Source organism: Vigna unguiculata, chromosome 9 (genome assembly GCF_004118075.2).
Source record: "Vigna unguiculata cultivar IT97K-499-35 chromosome 9, ASM411807v1, whole genome shotgun sequence".
In the NCBI taxonomy this organism is placed as follows: Eukaryota; Viridiplantae; Streptophyta; class Magnoliopsida; order Fabales; family Fabaceae; genus Vigna; species Vigna unguiculata.
Genome location: NC_040287.1, coordinates 11,916,348 through 11,939,845, shown reverse-complemented (window position 1 = coordinate 11,939,845; position 23,498 = coordinate 11,916,348). Strand labels below are relative to the sequence as shown.

Below are 23,498 nucleotides of genomic sequence, written 5' to 3'. Positions count from 1 at the left end.
AGCTAAGATTTTTCTTTTACGAAAAAAATAAAATCATATAAGATTTTGTATGTACATTTTCTTACAGTATGTTTTGTACGTAATATTTCTAACATATATACGATAAAAGACTATATATTGTAAATTTTAAAAAGTGTCCATGTCACAAATCAGACACTACTACAATTAATTTATTTTATTCTCTAAACATTCTAACCTTTCTTTTTCTTGTTTTTAACTCCTCACCTACTTACCTTTTCAAAATCACAACTGTTTCTTTCTCAGGCAAATTTTTTTTACACAAAAAATAAAATATATTAAAAAATGGAAAAGTGTGGATCACATGAACATCTCACTACTGGTGGATTCCAAATCTTGTCAGAAACTTTTAATAACAGAAAAAATTATTTGTCTCACTTATTAAATGTGAATTTAATCGTAGATTTATAGATTTAATCATATGAATCACTATTTTCATTTTTCATATTTAACATGTGAGTTCTTTAAATGCTATTTCTCTCTATCATTATTCACTAACAATCTCTCTAACAAAAACTCAATTCTTCTTCATCATGCCACAAGCACAATCTCTCTTCTCTCCCTTCACTCTTCCATTGCCTTCACCCTATTCCAATCTCAACTTCCAACGACACCGTTTCCTTGCTCACCCAATTTCACCCCTACTTCAAACCACCTCGATTGCCTCCTCAAACGCCACCGTTTCGGGCAATGCAGTTACCTCCATTCAAACTCTCCCCCAGGTCAAACCACAATTCATTAGATTTTAATTCGTAATTCGTAATTTTTTTTTTCCGTTTTGTTGATTTAAATCTAAAACGCTATTCTAGCTGATTGAAACGCTGATTTCCGGGGTGAATTTGTCGGAAGATGAAGCCGAAGCGTGTTTGGACTCGCTGCTTCACGACCCAAACGAGGCCTTAATCAGCGCGGTTCTTGTGCTTCTCAGAGCTAAAGGAGAGACTTATGAAGAAGTGAGTGTTTGTGTTCGCAAAGTTTGAGTTTTTGTTTATTTTTAATTGTTTTTTGTGGATTCCTAGGTTGTGGGGTTGGCAAGGGCAATGTTGAGACATGCCACGAAGGTTGAGGGCTTGAACGATGTTGTGGACATTGTGGGAACCGGAGGCGACGGTGCCAACACCGTCAACATTTCAACCGGGGCTTCCGTTCTCGCGGCGGCTTGCGGTGCCAGAGTTGCGAAGGTGTTTGCTGTTGTTAAGTTGCACTGTGTGAGTGAATTGAAATTATGTGGTTGAAATTTGAAAGGGTGATGTGTTGCAGCAAGGGAACCGGTCAAGTTCTTCAGCGTGTGGAAGTGCAGACGTGTTAGAAGCTCTGGGAGTGGTGATTGATTTAGGTCCTGAGGTTAGTGCAAGATATCAATTACCAATTTTTTTTTTTTTATATTTTTTTCCCCATAAAATCGTTTTCATGCTAGAAGGAGAGAGGGCTTTACTGCAGTAAAAAAAAGCTGCATTATTTAACTTTCCCAAGTTGAGAAAAAAATAACATTACTTTTATTAATTATTTATGTGGTAAATAATTAAAGATTTTGACACTACATATCCAAAGAATATACAGGGCCAATCAAATAGGTGTTAATCGTTCTTAGGAATCATGATTTTTAATATATATGAATTTCAGGAATCATGATTACCAAAAGCTCCCTTGATGTAAACCTTTATTATACATATAGTCCAAGTGATACTTTAACTCTAATTGGAAAACAAGGCTAGAAACACATGAGCAAATGCATTTAAGTTGTCTTTATTTTGTAATATCAGAGATTGTCACAAAGCTGGAATTGTGACTACTGCTGCATTATATTAACAAATAACAATGCTAATCTTTCTGTTATATTTGAATTTATATAATGAAATTGATACTTTATAATACTGTGGTGTATTTCGGATTAACTTCAAAAATAATAGAGGTGGGTGAGTTTGTTCGTTAAGGTCTAATGCATATATTGCTCAGTGATACGCATTTTTTGTGTATGTTGACTATATGTTTGTATGTGTTTGTCTAGCATCGATAGGATTTATTGAACAGAAATTGTTATTTATTGATGTGTTTTCTTATTTGTTTTTGTTTTGTTTTGTTTTGTGAATTAGGGAGTAAAGAAGTGTGTGAGTGAAGCTGGGATTGGGTTTATGATGTCTCCAAAATATCACCCGTCGATGAAGATTGTCAGGCCAATAAGAAAGAAGTTAAAGATCAAAACTGTATTCAACATATTGGGTCCAATGTTGAATCCAGCACGTGCACCTTTTGCAGTTGTTGGAGTATACACAGAGGACTTGGTAAGTGTCGTCCTGTCTTACAGGTTTTACTTGTTAATTTTTCAAATAATCTTACAGCAATGACTTTTGTATCACTCAAAATCATTTACATACAGAGTAATCTTCTTTTCAAGATTTTAGTAAGCCAAAATTGAGTTAAGGATAGAATATCTAAATCATTAAAGGATATAATATAAAAGACTATTTGCTCTAAATTTGGAATGTGAAGATTTATAATTTTGAAATTAGGTTGAAAATTGAAGTAATGTTCACATTGAAATCCTACCCACAAGTTGAATTCTTTTGTGTTATCAACTTGTTTTAATATTTGTTTTTCTTCTTTATTCCAAAACTTGGCCTGTGAAGCATTTGAACTCCGACTAGTGTTGTTTTTCTTTTTCCTTCATCATTTCTTTATATGTATCCTTCTAAAGATCTCTATAATCCATTGGTTGAACAATTCATCCATGTAGAGTCCTTATGTTTAACTGAGGAGATTGTACCACAAATCAAATTTGAGTTGTTTTATTGGGCAATTCTATTTGTCAAATAAACATTATGGATTATGTGGTTTTTTATACTCTTATTCCAGAAACATTTGCTTTTGTTTATTAATTTTGTATCTTTTTCCTTAAAAAGAAGATAGAGGCTGAATGGTTTATGTCATCCTTAATTAGCTATTTGTCATGTTCTTCTGGATAGGTCTCCAAAATGGCTAAAGCACTCAACAGATTTGGCATGAAAAGGGCTTTAGTTGTTCACTCTGAAGGTTTGGATGAGATGAGTCCTCTTGGTAAGATCTCTAGCTTGTTTCTGCATCAGAAACAATTTTTCAGAGTCATGAATATCTTAAGCCTATTATGAATAAACTTCTCCATAAGAACTTACTACTGGAGAAGAAATAAAGTGGTTAAAAAGCGAATCAAACTCCTATTGTGAGCTGGAATGAAGTTATGTGCTTCAACTTATGGAAGTTAGACGAGAAAACTTCTAAAAAAGTTAATGGTGAATAATTTAACTTATGAGAAGAGAAGGTTGATTCATTTTATCACCATATTTTCTCATCTCATAACTGTGTTTTGAGAAGTTTTTCTAAATTGGTACTATATCTGATCTTATTATTTGCATTACATGCAGGACCTGGTTTAGTGCTTGATGTTACTGCTGACAGGGTTGATAAGTTCTCATTTGATCCCCGTAAGCATATGTCAATTTATGGTTTTATCTGTTTCTGTTATGGAGTAAATTAATATAGCTCTCTTGCGGCTAATTGAGTGATATAATGGATCTTTTATTGGAACAGTGGACTTTGACATTCCTCGTTGTACTATTGAGGACTTAAAAGGTGGTGATCCCGAGTACAATGCAGAGGTTCTGAAACGAGTTCTAGGGGGAGAGAGAGGGCCTATTGCAAATGCTTTAGTGAGTAATCCGTTTCCTTTCCTTTTTTTTTCTGTTTCTTTTAAATTATTTTTGGGGCTGAGAGGATGATATCTTTGAGTAGGTGGTGGGAACATGCTAGGGATGGAGTGAAATATATGCATGATGCTTTTAACTGATAGTTTATGAAACTTTGATTGAGATGGAACGTGAACCTTTGTTACCTTCAAATTATGTGCACATTATTTTGATTGTAACACACCTTACAAAGTAGTTTAGGCTTTAATCAAATCCTAAAAACCTGACTTATAAGATGAGGATGATCCTTCTGCATCAAGTATTTATATTTTTACACTTGTTTCGTTCTGTATGAATGTTCTGGTCTTCTATGATACGTTCAAAACATGACTCAGTTCTGATGAATGTTCTTTTCTTTTAATTGTGCTGTGCAAACAAAATGGTTAGATTCTAAATGCAGCAGCAGCTCTATTGGTTTGTGGCCGTGTAAGGAACCTAGCTGAAGGGGTGGCTGTGGCGCGTGAAACACAACAATCAGGGAAGGCTCTAAAAACTCTCAACTTGTTCAAGGATATCTCTAATGTGAGTTCAGAGTGATATTCTGACCTACTCAGTTACAATGTTGTATTAACTAATTAATCTCTTTTCCTCTATTGTTTTGCAGAAATTTAAAGATGATGTGGGCATGGATGTTTGAATCGTGACTCAGGTTTGAGTTTTGTAATTTCAGACTTCATACAGTACATGATTTACAGAGATGTACAAAAACAATCTCAGTACTGTGCAAAATGTTTTAGAATAGACAGAAGGATCATAATTATTTTACATTAATGTAACAAAAAAGTGACATAGAAAATGGATTATTTTTGTACCTGTAAAAAAAGAACCTTGAGCTTTGAGAGCTTCTGTTAGATTCCGTGAAGACAAGATGCTAATAATGCTTGGATTCATTGAGTGGAATTGTTGCAAAAAAGGTTACTTTGTGCTTTTCTTTATATTATTGGAGTACCTTGTTTTCCCTTGCTTATAGTTCTATGCTTATAAATCTAAAAGGAAGGTGAAAAATGAAATTTCCTTTATAATTTAGAAATTATGTTGTTTCAAAGCTATTTAGTATTTTTTTCTCTTTTATTTTTATAAAATAGTAATAATAAAACACCTTGAGAAATAGGAGAGGTCAGATCATCTAGCTGTCTTGTTACAAGAAGTTCTCATTTCCCTTCTTTTTTAATGATATTCTTTAATTATGATAAGATATATTAGAATATTATAAATCATCCAAATCTTAAAAAATAAAGTTTTGGTCCTTTCCATTTCAAAAAGGAAATTTTTTGTTTATTCTCATACATTTATTGAACACATTAAGTTGTTAACAAGAAGTGGAAATTAATATTGTGTTATGCCTTCATCTGTGCTCAAGCTCAAACCCCCTTATGCTTTGATTAAGAAATTTCTAAAATGAATACAAAATCACTCCGTTAATGTATGATTTCACCTCAAATGCTTTCATTTATATGTTAACTGTTTTCACCTCCGTTTCTTTGATATGAAGAAATTGTTACCCAATTGACAAATATGTAGATTTTTCTGTTACTGAAGTCATCATATTACTTATATTACCTAAGTTTAAATTTTAAAAAAATCAAAATTTATCATAAAAAATAAATTAATTGCTTTTTAAAACGTTAAATACTTACATCTTGTTTTTAAAAATAAATTATTATGGTAAAAATATAAATATATTTTTATTAAATAAAAAAATTTGATTTACACATTAATAATTATTTATACATTATCTTAGGTTTTTGAAATAGTAAGTACACCTCTATAAATATAAAATATGTATATAAATGTTAGAGTTAAAAAGTTTCTATACTTCCAAAACTTTTATAGTAATTTTAATATTTAATATTTAATAAATATATGAATTTAATCATACTAGATATTTTATAACTTTTATACTATTTCACATGCAAATGTACCTCCAAAAGATATATACTTAAAAGGAAAAATACTTACTTAATCTTAAATATTAAATAAGAACATTTCTTTTTTGTAAAAGTTTAAGTTACTGCATCATAATTATTTCAATTTATCATAAATCCATCAGAGCATTTTCAACCATACTTTCCAATCCTAATAAATGCACAGCGTATTGTATAATTTAGCATTTGAATTTAATTTATAACATAAATGCCTATAATTATCTTATATAAACTATAATTATAAATGAAAGTAATACTTTTTTTTATAAAATAAAATGTATATAAATAATTTTTATTAAATCATCAGAAAAGCTAAATGAGAAACGCAAACACAAACAATAAAAATAAATATAAATTCAGCACAAAAATAAAAATTATATTGAGATAAAATAAAAGAAAGTCAATCATGATTATTATTGTGATTGAAACAAATGTTCACCGTATATGAATGGTTAATGATTATATATATATATATATATATATATATATATATATATATATAAATAAACTCTTGATTATTTGTATACATTAAAATTGTGACGAACCATTATACACTTCATTTATTGAAATGTCTATATGATCATACTTAAAATTATAATTATATGAATCTAGTTAATCTTCAACAATCATGTTTTGCATCATAATGGATATTATTTTTATAGGTGAAGATAGGAGGAACATTGTATACAACATTTGTTTGGAGTCTTTTGCGTTCAAAACGTTCTATCTTTTTATCACACAAACCACCCAATGTGGAAGTTATTATAGTCCTTACGTTTAACCGTTCATGCATAATAACACATCTTCATTCACCTTCTCTTCATGATCTTATAAATTAAACCTAACTTTGCTTCTTTTCTCAACTGCATTAATTATTCAACTTAATTATGCCTCTGCCTCAAGTCAAGGTATGTCTTTCTCCCAAAAACATTGTATCAATTTCTGCAAATCATATCATAGTTTCTATATACACGAGTCCTAGAAAACATAAAAAGGTTAATTTATGTATTCTTGTGACTTTTATGTTAATATTATTTCATATTCACGACGAATTAAAAGTGTATAGGATGATCATACAAAATAAATAATATTTTGTCATCTTTTCCTCGACAATTTTTTCAATAATAAAATATTAGTTATTCAATACAACTCAAGAAATATTAGTTATTCAATTCAATAAGTTTAGTACAAAATTGGATTGGTTCTATTTTTTTTATATAAATAGTGTTTTGGAGTACAAGTCTAAGTACACATAATAATTTTAAAAAAAATACATATGAAATTTTTTTTATCTTATATCGTAAATCATTAATAGAGAATTGAATGAGACTAAACATGTCTTATTTTTAGTATTGTCAATTTTAAACCTCTCTAATATTTATTGATATAAGTTTTACCAAATAAGAATAATATTCCTTCATATCTATTTAGGAATATTTTCATTCCCATCACATGACTTGCCTTACTCATACCTTTCATTTCAAACTTTCTTGAAAGTTTCTTGAAATGAACTTCTTACTCTCATGAAGAAGACTAAGATCATCTTAGTTGCAAGCTGCAAGCAAGATATCATTAACATGCAAAATAAATATAACCTTACTCTCACCGGTTTTTAGATAAATATCCTAATTAGCAATGTTTTCCTTAAATCCAAAATAAATGATCATTAAACTTCAAATAAGATTGATAGGAAGCTTGTTTAAGTTTGTATATTGATTTATTTAATTTACACACCTTGTGTTTATTTCTTTCAATTGAGAACTCATATAAACATTCTTTTCTAAGTCTCCATTGAAAAAGATAGTTTTCACATTCATTTCGTGTTTAACTTTGTCATTTTGTCATTTCTATCCAAAGTGAAATTTAAACTGGATTAATTTCAACAATTTATCCCTCAAGAGTGAGTACCTTTCATATGGGATGTTTTCTCTCAAGTGTACAACATTTTACTTATACCATTGTTGTTATTGTTATTGTTGCGGTGATGTGTTATTGTTCATTGATGGATCTTTATTGTGACTAAGGAGGGTCATGACAACCCCCAATTTTTTTTTATATTTATATAATTTTTAAATATTTTTTAAAAATTTAATATTTTTAATATATTTTATGTCTTTGATATTCTAAAAAACTTTTATTCATCTATATTTATACATAAGAAAAAGTCTTATTTTTTGTCCACATCTATTTTTCAATTTTACCTTTTAAATATTTTTTAAATAAAAAAATTATTTTATTAATATTATCTTTTAAGTGATCATTTGTTTAATTTAACCCTTTTTTTACTTTGATTATTTTTTCTTTTAAATGTAATCATTATAAATGAAAATTATTTATAATTAATTTTATAATTATAATAATAACAATAATTATTATTTTATTATCATAAAAAAAAATACAATGGTTTTACTAGTTTATATAAAAATTTTGGGATTACACTTTTGGTTCTTATTTTTATTCAAACATATCAAGTTGGTCCTCCAAATTTTTTTAATCTCAATTTGGTCTCGATTTTTTAAAAAATAATGCAATTTGGTCCTTTTTTTTATTAAATTTCTCGAATTAGATTAAGGTTTTTTCATCAAAATTGAAATTGTGAATAAAGATGGTTTTTGTTGTTGGTGTAATTGACATAATCCTAATGTCAATTTTGATGAAAAATCATTGTTTTGTTTCAAGAAATTTAACGAAAAAGATCAAATTGCACCAATTTTTAAAAAATTGGGACCAAATTGAGAGTAAAAAAATTAGAGAACCAACTTGACATTTTTGGACGAAAAAATAAACTAAAAGAATAATTCAACTAAAATTTTGACACCCCAAAATATTGGTTGAAGATCCACCACTATTGTTATTGTTTCAACGTTTAAGTCAGTCACCCAGACGAACTCGACTTTGATAGTTTTTTTTTTTTTTTTCTGAGGAGATTCATTATGGAGAAATTATATAAATGTGACATAAACTCAACTCATATAAGAAAATGACACCACTTTTAACCAAAATCCTTAAAATATTAGATTTTTGAATCTTTTTCTTTATATGATATTTAAGTTTATCATTTCCATTTGAGGTAGAACTTAAATCCATGCTTGAATATCAGTTCGAAGAGAATTACACGTTTCCTTTTGTACAACCATTTGCACCCAAATAGCTTCTTTGTCCACAAGAATTTCAATCAACTCCTATGTTTAGCCCTTACACAATGACTGATCATCTCTTTTCCATAATGTCCCGTCCATCTATCTATCTTTGTCCGAAATAGTTATAGTCTCTTGAAAGGTAGACAAAAGCTCTTCAAAGTAAAAAGTACAAAAGCCTTTTCATGTCTTTGACATAACTTACAACAACAATTTTTCGAATTTGGATCAAGTTTAGATGTTCATCATTGATTATATACAAGAAAAAGAAAAAAACACCCATATATCCTAAAATGATCAAAATGGATTGCTTGAGGAGATAAATTGTCCTTATTCATTATTATCTTTGCCTAGAAGTCTTTAAGACAATTAACAAACCTATTCTTAGTCCCTGCAATCCTAAGCTGTTTTACGCATTGAGAAATATCTCTAAATGATTTGTGCCTGATGATAAACCTTTTAGCTATCAAATAATTAGAGTTTAAATTAGTCTGCAATTTTAAATTTAAAATTAATAATAGTAAATAACTAAAATTTAATTTAAAATTAATAATAACAAGAAACTAAAATCTAATTTTGATATCAATAAATTTTAGTTTATTAAATAATATTTAATTAGTTAATATAGTGATTAATTATTTAAGTGTTTAAAATTAATTAGTATTTAATGATTTTTTTTAGTGATACCTGGTATATGTCCCTTTTGATTGCGTGTTTCACGGCTTTAAAACACACAAATATAGACAAGGTGTTTAAATTTTCCGGAGCAAAACGAGTATGTTTTTCTATTATCAATTATTTGCGTGACAGGGAAGGATTTGCCTATTCCTTATGCTTTGGTAATATCGTACTATCAGAGCTTGTTTTTTCCTTAAGTGAGAAGTAATAAAAGATTGTTCTGTTATGCAATTGTGGATCTTAGAAAAAAAAATTCAGGATGTTAATTTAAATTTTTATATATAATTTGTTAATTAAAAAAAACTTTTTATTTTTTTTACTTAAACTATTTTCGTAATTTACACTTATTAATTTTTAATTTTTTCTAATTAATTGAATTCACACAAAATGGGTATTATAATAATTTCTTTTCTAATCAAAGATTATTCAACTAATTCATTGTATGTAGTGAAAAATATAAAATACCAACATTTTATGACGTAGAGTTATACTAATTTGAGAAAAGTATAATAAAGATTAATGACAATTTCATAAAAAAAATCCTTAAAGTTAATTTTCATACTAAGTTAGGAAAAACTTAATTTAAAAGAAATATCGTAATGGGAGAATCATGAATCTAACACACATAAATCATACGAATATACTATTTGAGGAGATATTGTGAGTACGCATTCTTCGATCCCTCTATTCTTCAATCTCTATTTTCCAATCTATCTTTCTGTTTTACTTTTACACTTTATTAATGGTTTGTTATGAAAAAACTTGATGGCCAGATACAAAACCTTAATTCTTTTATTAACCAAGATCCATCAAATTAACTTTTTTCTTAAAAAATATATCAATAACTTAATATATAAATAATGTATACATATATAACTTAATAAAAATAATATATAAGTATTAAATATAAATTTTGAAAAATATATAAATATATATGAAAATTAAAATTAAAAACCTTGGGGATCCATTAGGGAGCCATGACTCCATTTAGTCATAAGCAAGGTCCGCCGTTGCAGTTATGCTTAAAGCTTCTTGTTGGCTATGTTTTTTTCTTTACTTTTCTTTGTTTTGCCGATTTAAATTGGATATGTTAAGGTTAATCACCCCTCACCCTCTTTTGAAATAGTGTCCGAGTCGTCGAATCATTCGAAGTATTATATGCTTTGGGTCGACTCTATTGCGATTTTGTTCTTAAAAATCACATCATAGGTTGAAAGAGATATTTAAATCATCTTAGACATGAACTTTTAAGAGGTGTAAAACTATTGAATACGATACGAATAATAATAAAAAATAAATAAATATCTACGTATACTTTTATAATATTTATGGTTTGGATTTATCAGGAGAGTTTGTAGCAAAAATAGTTATAAATGTACCAAAAAGATATTTATTTTTAAAACTATTTTCTTATCGGATAAATTAATTGATGTATCTCATCATCATAGTACTGCATTAACATATGTCAGCGATTATAAAAAAAAGCCTTTCATAAGGCATATAAAAAGAAAATGAGAAAATGATTTACAAATGATTAATTGCATTTTGAATAACTAGAACGAATAATGAAGAAATCTCCAAGATATTCAGCATAGAAGATTGCATGTCAATTAATAATGAGCTTTTAGTTGATGTGATTGCCGAGGCGTCCCTACTCGAACCGTTTTTTTTTTTTTCATTAAGCTTCATAGATTACTTTTAAAAGAGATTATAAAAGAATTACTTGAAATTAATGTAATGTTTAATTTTATTATTTTTATCTAATGTAAACTGAGACTCATGTAAAACTATTTTCATAATTAAATCATTTCTAACAAAAATCACTTTTGGGAAACGTATAAGCTTTTATTTTCACTAATCGCAATCATGCTTTCCCTCTGCAATCAAAGCTTTCGCGTATACATTCAGCTATTAACTTATCTGAAACGTGGTTAATTAGTGGTGCCTATTATTTTCTATCACTTGATAATAACTTATCCAACTTGATGAGAACAAAAGTCAATGTTGAAAGCCATAAATTGTGGGAAAAATTCATTGAAGTTATGTACCCCGCGGGTGAGGTTAATGTTTGCCCCTGTGAATACTGTGTCACAATGCTTTACTTTTTTTGCTCAAACCCAAACAAAGAGATTCCATTTGACTGTTATGCATGTGTAACATTTGTGGCAGTGTGGGACCACTTTGGAATTGAAATTACAAAGGCAAACAATAATAATAATAATATCCAAACTACTTTATATCTAAATTCAGTTAATATGAATTACATATTTGTTGGATGTTTAAAAATTTAAAATTTATGTTCATTTGAGTCAGAACATTTTTCTTTTATCTTGCGGTTGATCTCTATCATCAATTTGCTTTTAATTTGGTTATTGTTGATTAAATTGAAACATTATTTTATTGACCTCAATAAAAATATCATCATTTCATGTTCAATTTATGTTTTAATCAACTCAATTTTAATGAAGCCTGCAAATATATAAATATATATATATATATATATATATATATATATATATTTATATACGGATCACCATTTCAGTCTAGTCCGATCTATTATGGACTGATCAATCAAAGTGAGTCGAATTTTTGGTGGGTCGGATGAAAAATTGAATCGTACTGAAATTTATAAAAAATTTCAACACACGACCGAATTCGTAATGAATTTGAATCTATTGTGAATTAGGTTGACCCATAGATTCTGACTTACTTTGGCAACTCTCTTTCTATATATATATATATATATATATATATATGCAAACTCATCAACACATAAAAAACACACAAGTTACATTGTTGTATTCTCTAGATGAAGGTATTTCTGATAACATTCCAAATAAATCAATATCAATTGACATATTATCAACAAAAATGTTGGAATTCTTGGAGAGTGTGTAATTGTCACATGATACCTTTCAGAATGCACATTGATATTAAACATGTCACACTAAAGATTATTAACATTGTCCATCAAACTAAGGATTGAGGATTTAATGAGAATTTAAATAAAAGAGTTTTAATGAGATAAAGTTTTAAATAAAATAAAAAATAAACATCTAAATTTTATTTGTAATTTTCAAATGTTTACTTATTTAAAATTTATATCAAATATACTTAATTGGATTTGCATTTGAATGGTATTAAAAGTTCATATTCAAAATTTTAAGTGTAGATTAACATTTAGGAGTCATTTGTTGTGGATTAAAAGAATATGAGATAACAAATAAGTTATTATATATTATTCTACTTTTAATTTTGTTCAGGGAGTCAGAGAGAAAAGAAGAAAGTTATCTCACATTTTTATTTGATTTATCAATTTAAAAATATTTAAATTAAATCTTACAAGAGTTTGTTTAATTTATAAATTAAATGAACTAAATTCAATTTAACTCACATTTTAAGATATTTTAAAGAATAATTTTTTTTTTATCTAACTCAACTCGAATCTATGATAAATGAGACTATTTCATGGATTTCAATCTATTTACACATTTATATTTATAATCATCATCGTTATTATTATCTTCATTCTGATACACTAAATAGTCATGCATCGGTAAGAAGTTGAGGCCAAACGTAGTTTATATTTTTTTTTTCTCCACTCTTTGAGACGCATTTTAAGAACAAAATCATAATAGAACTCTATGATCCAAAGAGGAGAATAACTTGAGAACACGATGGTTGATCCTAACAATATTATCGGATTTGCGATCGAAACATTAATCCATTAATCTAACATCGCTTAAGAGTTAATGTCGAACGTAACTTAAATACTCTATCTTCCTCCACAAATGATAATTTTCTTTGTCCTCCACTGATGGTGATTGATCCTAACAATGCGGTCGGAACAATTACCATATTATAATCATTTTCGACACCATCACTTTTATAATAGCGTGTATATATATATATATATATATATATATATATATATATATAATTTTGTTCTGAAAATTTATCTATTACATACAGAGACAAGATAAAATTCTCATATTATATTTTCGTATTCTTTCGTCTTAGCCTTTTATCCATCTATCTTTGTTAAATTCTAATTACCAAAAAAGACCCTTTAAAGTTATTTTGTTATCCTATATAACGTTCTTGATTATTTTTGTCTCGTTAAGGTAAATATATCTTCTTGTTCTTGAATGATGAATGATTGATTTCTTTCAAATGATAATTAATGGTTGAAACTAATTTATGTGCCTTTCTCTCTGCTATCCATCTGCCATAACTTTTTGTAGTATGACAATAAGTTGAAGGGAGTGTGCAAAAGTAGTGTTACGTTGTTAATTAATTAATGAGAAATCATCATCCCATCAAAATATCTGAAATAACAGCTATTTAAAAAAACTATATAACCTTTTCTAGGGTCGTGGGTCCCTTCCATCATCATTGTTGCTCTTACCAACCCGAAAATCCAAAGGAAAATTTCACAAAATCTTATGTATATAAACATCATTACCTACCACCCTTTTTCACTTTTCAACTGATGAGCTTAAGATTAGTGAACAATATCTCATACCGTAAAATTCCATTCGATATAAAAAAATTTCTCACATGTTCTTTTACCCTCACTTTTTTTTTTGTTTATGAATTTCAATAAATTTAATTACTAATATTATTAAAATTAATTACAAAATTAAGTATCTCTTACATGTGAATATTCAACATATTTTTTATTCAGTGTCCTATAGATTCCTATATATGTTTATGTTTTCATCATTAACTTCATTATTCTATGATAATCACTATTTATGTACATAACTTTTTTATGTTTCCATCACATTTAGTCATATTTAAACATGTGTATCATGCGTCCTTTATCACTATAGCTTTTGTTTAACCTTAAGTAAAGTCAAATAAATCAATTCGATTTCATAGTATCCAACTTGATGAGAGTGTATGAAAATCTGTCTCAATAAACCTAATTTTTAAAATCTATAGTGAATGTATTAAAGTATCCGATAATTAGAGTTAAATAATATGTTCATAAAAAAAGTGAATTAATTAAAATCTTAATAGAATTTATTTCACCCAATAGGTCAAGAGATGCAAGCTACAAGCAAGTAGTCATATAAAGCAAAAGTGATTAGACTAAGAGGAATATTATATCACTCACACATAGGATTTTCAAGGAAGATTCAGTAGGAAAAAAATGGAAAATTTGAAAATTCCTCTTTAGTTATTGTTAAGAGTTAAACTAACACTCAACATTTATTAAAAATTGTTTAAAAACATAAAAGTTTCTGTCATTAGATGATACTCAATCTTCTAACCCATAAACAACCATTCAAATAGAATAATTTGATACGTTATTATTAATTTCTCTCACCATAAGATAAAAGACAACTAAAAAAAATTCAGTATGATTACTAATCTGCATATTAATCTTTCTAACATTTAAAGTGCACTAAATTAGATAAATTTATTGAGCTACAGAATTTGAAAACATATTTGTGAAATACGAAATCTTCATAAAAACACTGTTAATATTTGAAATATGAATTCTTCATAAAAACACTGTTAATATGTCTCAAATCTAACCCAAAGACTATAAGATTGTGACTATATTAGGTACAAATGGTATTTTTAAATGTATTAACTATTATACCATTATCATTTAATTTTCATCTTATGCATTTATTTATATGTATGTAATTCACATAATTTCAATTAAAATATTATTATGTATTACCAACTAATTAATTAATTTTTTAATAAAAAACTTTAATTACAAAAATTTAATTAAATTTTTATTAGTTTATATTCATAAATGTTATTATGTATCATAACCAATTCTAAATAAAACATTATAAAAAATAATAAATATTATGGGTATAACAATACTTTCTTCTCAATTAGAGTCTGTGTTATATCACTATACATCATCCTCTAATTTAATGTCATGTCTAACATACTTATTCTTAAATAACATGTGGTCTTCTTTGATTCATAATAGAATAAGGGAAAATATATATAATTTATATTTATAAATATTAATTATGAAAAATTTAAAATAAACTTACAAGATTATTTAATGATTAAACTTTTAAATAGATATTTTCCTTTTATATATAGACTACAAGTTGAAAATATTTAAAAATAAAAAATAAAACGAAGGCAGGAAAATAGATGTTTGAATAAACTTGCTTCTTTCATTTGTAATTTTTTTTAATCAAATCCATGCTTTATAACCGTCAATAGAATTATTTTTGTAATAAAAAAAATATAAATTTTATTTTTAAGATGAAAATTTACGAAATATATTTACTTAGTAATATTACCTTTTATCTTTGAAATATATACAGAAATAAAAAAAGTAAATAACTTCACTGAGAACAAACGAGAACAAAACAAGGAAAGTAGAGAATTTTATAAGAGATTCACTACAACAAAAATCACTTTAGATAACGACATAAAATAATGATATAAATTATAAAAACCGTGGTTTAAAGATTAGACCACAATTTTTTAGCCGTAGTATATGTGAGTGTAGCTATAGATAATAGACAACGGTTTTTAATATGATAATATTTTTAAAATTGTTGCTTAAAATTCTCACAATAGACAACAGTTTTACATGTTGATTTTTATACCTTAGCTATGTTTTTAGACCACATTTTTACTAGTTTTGCCCACATAGTTTAAAACAACAATTATATAATCATGGACTTTTATGATATTCATACATCATTTATAACAATGTTGTTTATTATATGTTTAGAGTATATTTATTTAACCGTTATCTATTTTAGTGTGGTCTAACTATAAGTTATTGTAGTGATTGTGTCAATTAAAATATAAAGATTAAGAAACATTTATCTGTTCTTCTCTACAGACGTACAAATACAAAGATTATCTTATCGAGATCCATGATTTTAAGCATGGTTTTATTTTAGACATAATTACAATTATTATAAAAATATTTCCTAACATCCATTTGATAGTAATGTGTGTGAAAAAGTGATCACAACATTTTGTTTAATATTTATGAATTTGAGTTGGTGAGGATTGTTTTCTAAAAACATTTCCACTCTAAATTAAAATAAATCAGGTGACATTTTTGATAAAAGTAATCCATAAACCTTTAATATCTGTTTTTGAAAAATAAGATTATAGTGTTTTATTGGTAAATAACCAATGAAATTAATAATGATGGTTGAGGAATCTAAATTAAGAAAAAGAGAGTGGAATATAGTTGTGATGCATTAGAAACCCTGAGCAACATAGCAACAGAGCAACAGATAGCTATGGTTCATAATAGTCATACATCTATATCATTACAATCATCATGCAGTTACTGTTGTTCCAATTCCAACCAAATTATTCTCTCAACTCCCACAAGTGGACCCCAAATAAAGCAAAAACAATTAACATTTTCCTAACATTTTTCATTCTTTCACTCTCATCACTTTAGAACTACCTCTTCACAACTTTCATTCATTCATTCATTCAATTTTTCCTTTGTACCCTGCGATAATTGTGTCCACCAACACTAACACACAAACACAAATCAAGTGTATTTTAAAGAATCAAGTGTTTAGTTTATCTAAAACTGTTCAAACCCCACAGACATTGTAAGTATGATGAATTGTACAAAACAACCTTCATGTTTGAAAATATTGTTGTAAGCACTTTCCTTCTTTAACTGCAACTAAGGTTTCACACAACAACACCTGTTCTTGGATTATTACATATATATGAAGCATCCCCACTGTGCCACAAAGAGCATCCCAAATTCCCAACACAAAATCAAAAAACAAAATTGACCCTTGTCCCTTTCCTCTCTGTCTCTCTGTCACTGTGTTTTTTAAAGAGTAAAAAACAAGTCTGGTAATCCTAGAAAACCCCACAACCAACATGCATGTCTTTCATTGGCTAATATGAGAACAAAACTTCAAAAGCAAATTTTAGTTAAAATTAATAACTTAAAAAAAAAAAATTTAAGAGAAGAAGCTTGTGCACAAAGCACCATTCTTTTCTTTCCCTGTATGTAACCTTGGATGGTTTTGTTTTTTCTACATACAAAAGCAAAGAAGCAAAGCATCTCCGCTTCTCGTACACATCCACATTGTCTTGCTTTCCCTTGCAAGTTTCAACCTTTTCTTTCCTTAAGAGTTTAGCTCTCACCTTTTTACCCGCTTTATAAGTCCATTAATGCACTATTAGAACTGTCGGTGTATCTTCTTTTCAAATAAAATTCACTTAAGTTTGGAATCTCTACGTAATCCAACCGATTAATGTGGTCAAAATGGGTCAAGAATTCCAACTTTTTGCTTCTTAATGGCCCAAAATTTCTGCACTTGAGGTTCTCTTGTGTTTGTGTTGGTTCTCTTCTCTTCTGGTTGTTCATTTGTTCATGAGTTGTAGCAGTTCAGAGCCCTGTGTGGGCTCTGATTTCATTACACCCTTTCCAAAGTTTCAACCTTTTCTTTCTGGGTGTTTTTGTTTCTGAGAGATCAATAACAGGAAACAGTTAAATTTGCTTAGTTCAATCTGTTCATTCATTCTTTAACAGTGTTTTTTTGTTCCCAACATTTCTCTTTTCCCTCTTGTAATAATCTAGGAAGTGGAAACAAGAGCACCCAAACTTTAGTGTGAGAAACCTGAGAAGAAGAAGGTAAAGTGAGTCCATCATGGGCTTTCTAACAGGCTCTCACAAGGACTCATGGCAGCCCATTATGACTGCAAAGACAAACACACACAGTTACTGGCTTAATTGGAGAGTTCTTCTTTGTTCAATATGGATTCTGGTTTCAGTGATGTTGTCATCGTTGCTTTTGTGGAAGTATGAGCGTTTGAGAAAACCAGAAACCAATGGAAGCAGAGAAACACAAAAGGAAACATCAGCAACTTTGTATGAGGATGAAACTTGGAGGCCTTGCCTCAAAGGAATTCACCCTGCATGGCTCATGGCTTTCAGAGTGCTGGCCTTTTTTGCACTTTTGGTGCTTCTCATAATCAATTCCATTGTTGATGGAGGAAGCATTTTCTACTACTACACTCAGTAAGTTTTCTTCTTCCCTAGTTCCATTTATCTCCCTTCAAATTTCCCTGCTATTCAAAGGGACATTGTGAATAGGACCATTGTTCTATGTTGGAGGGAACATAAACACAAAAATTTGAACTATACTATGTTTTAAACAGAGTGAACATAAAGATTGATTTTTTTAATGGTTTGTGAAACAGGTGGACTTTCACTTCAATCACCATATATTTTGGGGTAAGAACAAGTACCCCATATCTTATTTTTCTATTGTGATGTTACTCTTGTGTAATTTAGAGTGCAAACACCTTACTTATAGCTGTTCTTGTGTGCTTGATGCTGAAGCTTGGATCTTTGCTCTCCATACATGGATGCTACCAACATCATAAGAAAGCAACTGGGGATAAGGTTGGTAATGTGGAAGGAGATGCAGAGCAAGGAATATATGATTCTTCTGCACTACCACAAAGCTCTAATAATCTATCAGACCAAGACAAAAGCTTAAGAGCCTCAAAAGAAGTTGTTATTCGCCAACATGCAGGGATTTGGGGTTATACTTTTCAAATAATATTCCAGGTATACTTTTCATATATGAAGTTTAAGTTTCATATTATTAAATACAGACGGTTGGATCTGTGTTTCATTATTGCTGTGTTTTCGTGAAATTTTTTCCTCAAAAGAACCATCAAAATTATTATTATGATGAGTTTAGTTCATAGTACAACATTGCACTCTGATTGTACTAAAAATTGATTAAGGAGATCAACATTCTGATATTCCTGCACAGAGTTACATAGCTGTTCCATTTACCACATAATTGATTTTGTGTCTTCACTTGTGAACAGATTAATGCTGGTGCTGTCATGCTCACTGATTGTGTATTTTGGTTCATAATTGTTCCATTTCTAACCATCAAAGATTACAACCTAAATTTTGTAAGTATCATTTATGACCCCATTGGCTAACAATTCCTCTTTATAATTTCTACAAATAATTAAAACTAGATAGCTCTTAACCATGTGTTATATAATTTATCTGTGACAGTTGATAGTGATTATGCACTCAATCAATGCAGTTTTCCTTATAGGTGACACGGCTTTAAATTGTCTGGTCAGTTCCTGCATTTGATTCCATTTATTAGTCCATTTCCAATGCTTATGCATCAGAAAATTCTTACCCTTCACATTTTCCTTTTCCTTCTTCAGAGATTCCCTTGGTTTCGAATAGGATACTTTTGCCAGTGGACAATCATATATGTGATTTTTCAGTGGATGGTTCATGCTTGCATTAATATCTGGTATAAAGTCTTCAACTACGTTGTCATATATTATTCATTGTACTATGAAAACATCTTTTACATCATTGTCTAACATAATTTTCTTCTTTGGAACAAACAGGTGGCCTTATCCATTTCTTGATTTGTCATCCTCTTATGCTCCACTGTGGTACTAATTTTATTTCATGTAAAATTGGTTCAATTTTAAATACCAAAAAGGAAAACTAAAGGCCAGATTTTGAAGTTTGTTTTAGTCGGAAATAATTTAAGTTGTGACTCTATAGTCTCGTGTTAAATAGAAATGACAAAATACATATATAAGAAAAAATCTTTATAAACCTAAAGTCTTGAGATTTGTGTACGAAATTTCTTCCAAATAACACCCAAATATGAAATAATTCTATCAGTTTTGTATTGTTTTCTTATCAAGATGAGAACTTGTGTGAACTTTTAATACAAATGGTGATTAAAGAATGGAATATTATGTTGTTACTCTAATCCTTGTTCTAGCACATTTAAGATATTGATCCTTACTAATAAGTTATCATTGCTATGCAGGTACTTTGCAGTGGCATTACTGCACATTCCATGCTATGGAATTTTCGCTTTGTTAATGAAGCTGAAACACCATGTTTTGTCAACTCGGTTCCCAGACTCTTATCAATGTGTCAAATGAATTCAGCCTAGGACTACCTTCGATCTTCTTACTCACAATACAAAGAAGGATAAAGAAGTAAAGTGTTAGATAAAACTGTTATTATTTACTAATAAGATTTTACAAATAAAAGCATAATATACTTTCTTTGAGTAATTAGAATTTTGCTCCTACTCTAACTCTTGTCAAGTAGAGAACTCGGTAACTAATTATGAATATTATGAATTCATAAGCACTAAATCAAGGATTCATAAGTGTCGGTTTAAGTATTATAACTATGTGCAACCGACCATTATTATTGCAATCAATGTCCAAGGCAAGCTCTTCACTTTTTTTTTTCTTCTTTCTTTTGGGTAATATTTGCAATGTAAGTGCTTAACTAGTGCTATATAGGGATGGCAACGGGGCGGGGCGGGGACGAGTTTCACTATCCCATACCCATTCCTGTCAAAAAAATTCATCTCCATCCTCATACCCAAACCCAACGGGGTATTAAACTTTGGTCTCATCCCCATCCCCATCGGGTAACGGGTGTAATCTCGTACCCATACCCATACCCGTTTTCTTACTACTTTAATATTAATTTTAATTAATTTTTACAAAAAAATTACGGTAAAGGAAACATAATATTATTAAATATTCAATATTAGGAGTATGGTTGTTTCTTTGATATCAAATACTTTGAAATAAATTATAATTGTTTACATTTTAGATTATAATACCAAATAAAATTTGATGAGAAACAAAACATTTATTAAATTTGCAAACATTAATGAAACCTAGTTGATAAATTTTAAGAATATTTTTTTTAAAAATATAAAAGGAAAAAAATATTTAAATTAAAATATATTTTAAATGTTTGTTTACTTCAATTTTTTAAATTATAATGAATCTATTTTTTACACACTAATAAAAGTTATAATGCGTCACTTGATCAAAATGACGCAAAGAACAAATAATAAATATAATAATAAAATTTTAGCATAGATCTTGTATCTTTTGAATCACAATATATGTTGGATGGTGGTAAAAAAATATTCATGGCAATTACATTAAATTTTTTTATTGTAGTAAATAAAAATTATTTATACAACTTGTAACACTCCATTTAAATAATAACATAATTAAATGAAATCTTACATCGGATAATATAAAGAGCCAAGTTGCGGAATATAAGGTCACTCCTTACAGTTATTCAAGGTACTTAAAAGAAAATACTAAAGCTCACTACAATGCCTACAACCCAAAAGGAGTACGAGATAGCCAGTATTCAATATAAAGCCTTAGGGACAATACACGGGCCTTAGCCCTAAAGAAAAGCCCAAATAAAACGTGAAGTCCAGCCCAAGTAGACTATGCAGCAGAGTCATCTCTCTCTTGTTGACCATGAGTACCTCTCGCATATGCTCCCATCAATAAATTGATGATCATCGCAAAGGTAAAAGAACAACATACAAGGTAATCAAACAAGCAAAGGATAAGCTAGAGCCAAAAAGATTTCATCATGCGATCAGATATACTTTCACAGTCCAATATACACAAATCATCCAAGCATGTTATGACCTTCAAATCAATACACTAAGACTCGACTCGACTCATCCGGATACATATAACTTGGTCGGATTCAGCGGATGCTTGCACTTGTAGTGGATACCTCTGCTCACCCCCGAGCTATGTGTTACAAGTGTTATAATGAATCAATTCCCTCACACACAAGGTTAGCCCTTGATGAGTTTCAGGCCTCCTGCTACTCTCACCACAGGAGTCAGTCTGCTCTAAGTGAGACTAACTGACTCCTTAGAGTGTCAGGATGCAATCCTTACCTTGAATCCTTACCAAGTTATATAGATGGGGCACCACCATGGACACCCACTAATAGGGGCCATGGAATTATGTCCCGACCACTGAAGCACGACCAAGAAGTCTCACCTAGAGACTCATGGATTTACGTATTGACAACATACCAATCACATTCCAAACAAACAAATAATATTGATCATGCATTTAACACCTCACGCCATCCTTTGTAACTCATCCTCATTCATATTCCATGTTGATTTCATACCATCCCATTCTTCTCAATTCGGGGATATAGAACTTCACCTCATACCAATACCATGCCATCAATGTAACATTATTGTTCATACCGAATTCATGACCACATATATAACCAACCATTTCATTGAAATCGCATGCCAAGATTTATCCAAGTTCATCATTCACAATCCATGAATCACATCACTCATGCAAATTCATTTATCTCATACTTTATAAATGCATACCAAGACATACATATATCACAAAATAGTATTCATCCCAAATAAATGAGTGCCAACGTTTAAGTACTTGCAATTCCATACAATCAAGCACAACCCACAACCATAATTCTTACACCAAAATTCCCAAGAAAATTTATTATCACAAAACCAAAATCATTGCAGTAATACGTGACACATTTCTCAAGCTACAGACATCTAATCGACGATCTAACCGGTCAAACCATAAAATAGCATGTTATGAACCACATGTCAAAAGTTGAGCTCAATCCAACGGTTAATGAGTTGGGAAAGTCAATTTTACTAAAACTGCGCATATCAGAAAAATACACAGTCGCCCAACGAGCCAAGGAACTCGCCCAACGAATGTGCGACGCATCAGAATACGAGAAATGATGTCAAACATCACAGTTTCATTAATATTTGAACCTCTAACTCAGAAATATACCAAAACTAACGTTTTCCAATCATTTAAGCATAAAACAGAAACGAAAACAAACCACATGTTTCAAAAACGCGAAAAAGAACCTAGCTTCCCTTACATGGAAAAGGGCTAATATTGGACTTCGACTCTTAAGCCAGCGAAACCAGTAGCTCCAAAGACAAATCTATGAACTGAAACAGTGGCACGACAAAGGAGATTGGATTCACACAGTGAGTCCCGACATAAACCACGAAAACAACTTAGAAAGGCTAGGTTTGAGAACTAACTTACGTGAACGGGAGACGGAGGTTAAGCTCACTTGAACTTGGGTAGATCTCCAAACCCTAGCAGAGGTTCTATGGAGAGAAAATGGGTGAGTTAGGGCACTAATTTTTCTGAAT

At 29.3% G+C, this 23,498-nt stretch overlaps 2 protein-coding genes across 2 annotated transcripts; both read left to right on the top strand.

The window, feature by feature from the left end:
* Positions 1-460: 460 nt before the first annotated feature.
* On the top strand, positions 461-4,655 carry LOC114196264 (anthranilate phosphoribosyltransferase, chloroplastic). Its single transcript, XM_028086852.1, has 10 exons — positions 461-740; positions 828-971; positions 1,038-1,199; positions 1,279-1,362; positions 2,112-2,300; positions 2,982-3,072; positions 3,417-3,476; positions 3,583-3,701; positions 4,125-4,259; positions 4,342-4,655. Exons 1-10 carry the CDS (start codon positions 552-554, stop codon positions 4,372-4,374), a joined length of 1,206 nt encoding a protein of 401 aa, XP_027942653.1. The 5' UTR covers positions 461-551; the 3' UTR covers positions 4,375-4,655.
* Positions 4,656-17,514: 12,859 nt separating this feature from the next.
* On the top strand, positions 17,515-20,698 carry LOC114162761. Its single transcript, XM_028046733.1, has 8 exons — positions 17,515-18,487; positions 18,670-18,703; positions 18,812-19,042; positions 19,312-19,401; positions 19,511-19,576; positions 19,672-19,763; positions 19,864-19,911; positions 20,301-20,698. The coding sequence occupies exons 1-8, from the start codon at positions 18,117-18,119 to the stop codon at positions 20,416-20,418; spliced, it is 1,050 nt and encodes a 349-aa protein (XP_027902534.1). The 5' UTR covers positions 17,515-18,116; the 3' UTR covers positions 20,419-20,698.
* Positions 20,699-23,498: the final 2,800 nt, after the last annotated feature.

Excerpts from the sequence above, each read along its gene's own strand:
- LOC114162761 (XM_028046733.1), top strand. The coding sequence starts at position 18,117 with ATGGGCTTTCTAACAGGCTCTCACAAGGACTCATGGCAGCCCATTATG. Across the intron at positions 19,043-19,311 it reads CTTTTCAAATAATATTCCAG|ATTAATGCTGGTGCTGTCAT; the intron begins GTATACTTTTCA and ends ACTTGTGAACAG. Across the intron at positions 19,912-20,300 it reads TCCTCTTATGCTCCACTGTG|GTACTTTGCAGTGGCATTAC; the intron begins GTACTAATTTTA and ends ATTGCTATGCAG.
- LOC114196264 (XM_028086852.1), top strand. The coding sequence starts at position 552 with ATGCCACAAGCACAATCTCTCTTCTCTCCCTTCACTCTTCCATTGCCT. Across the intron at positions 1,200-1,278 it reads GCGGTGCCAGAGTTGCGAAG|CAAGGGAACCGGTCAAGTTC; the intron begins GTGTTTGCTGTT and ends GATGTGTTGCAG. Across the intron at positions 3,702-4,124 it reads GGCCTATTGCAAATGCTTTA|ATTCTAAATGCAGCAGCAGC; the intron begins GTGAGTAATCCG and ends CAAAATGGTTAG.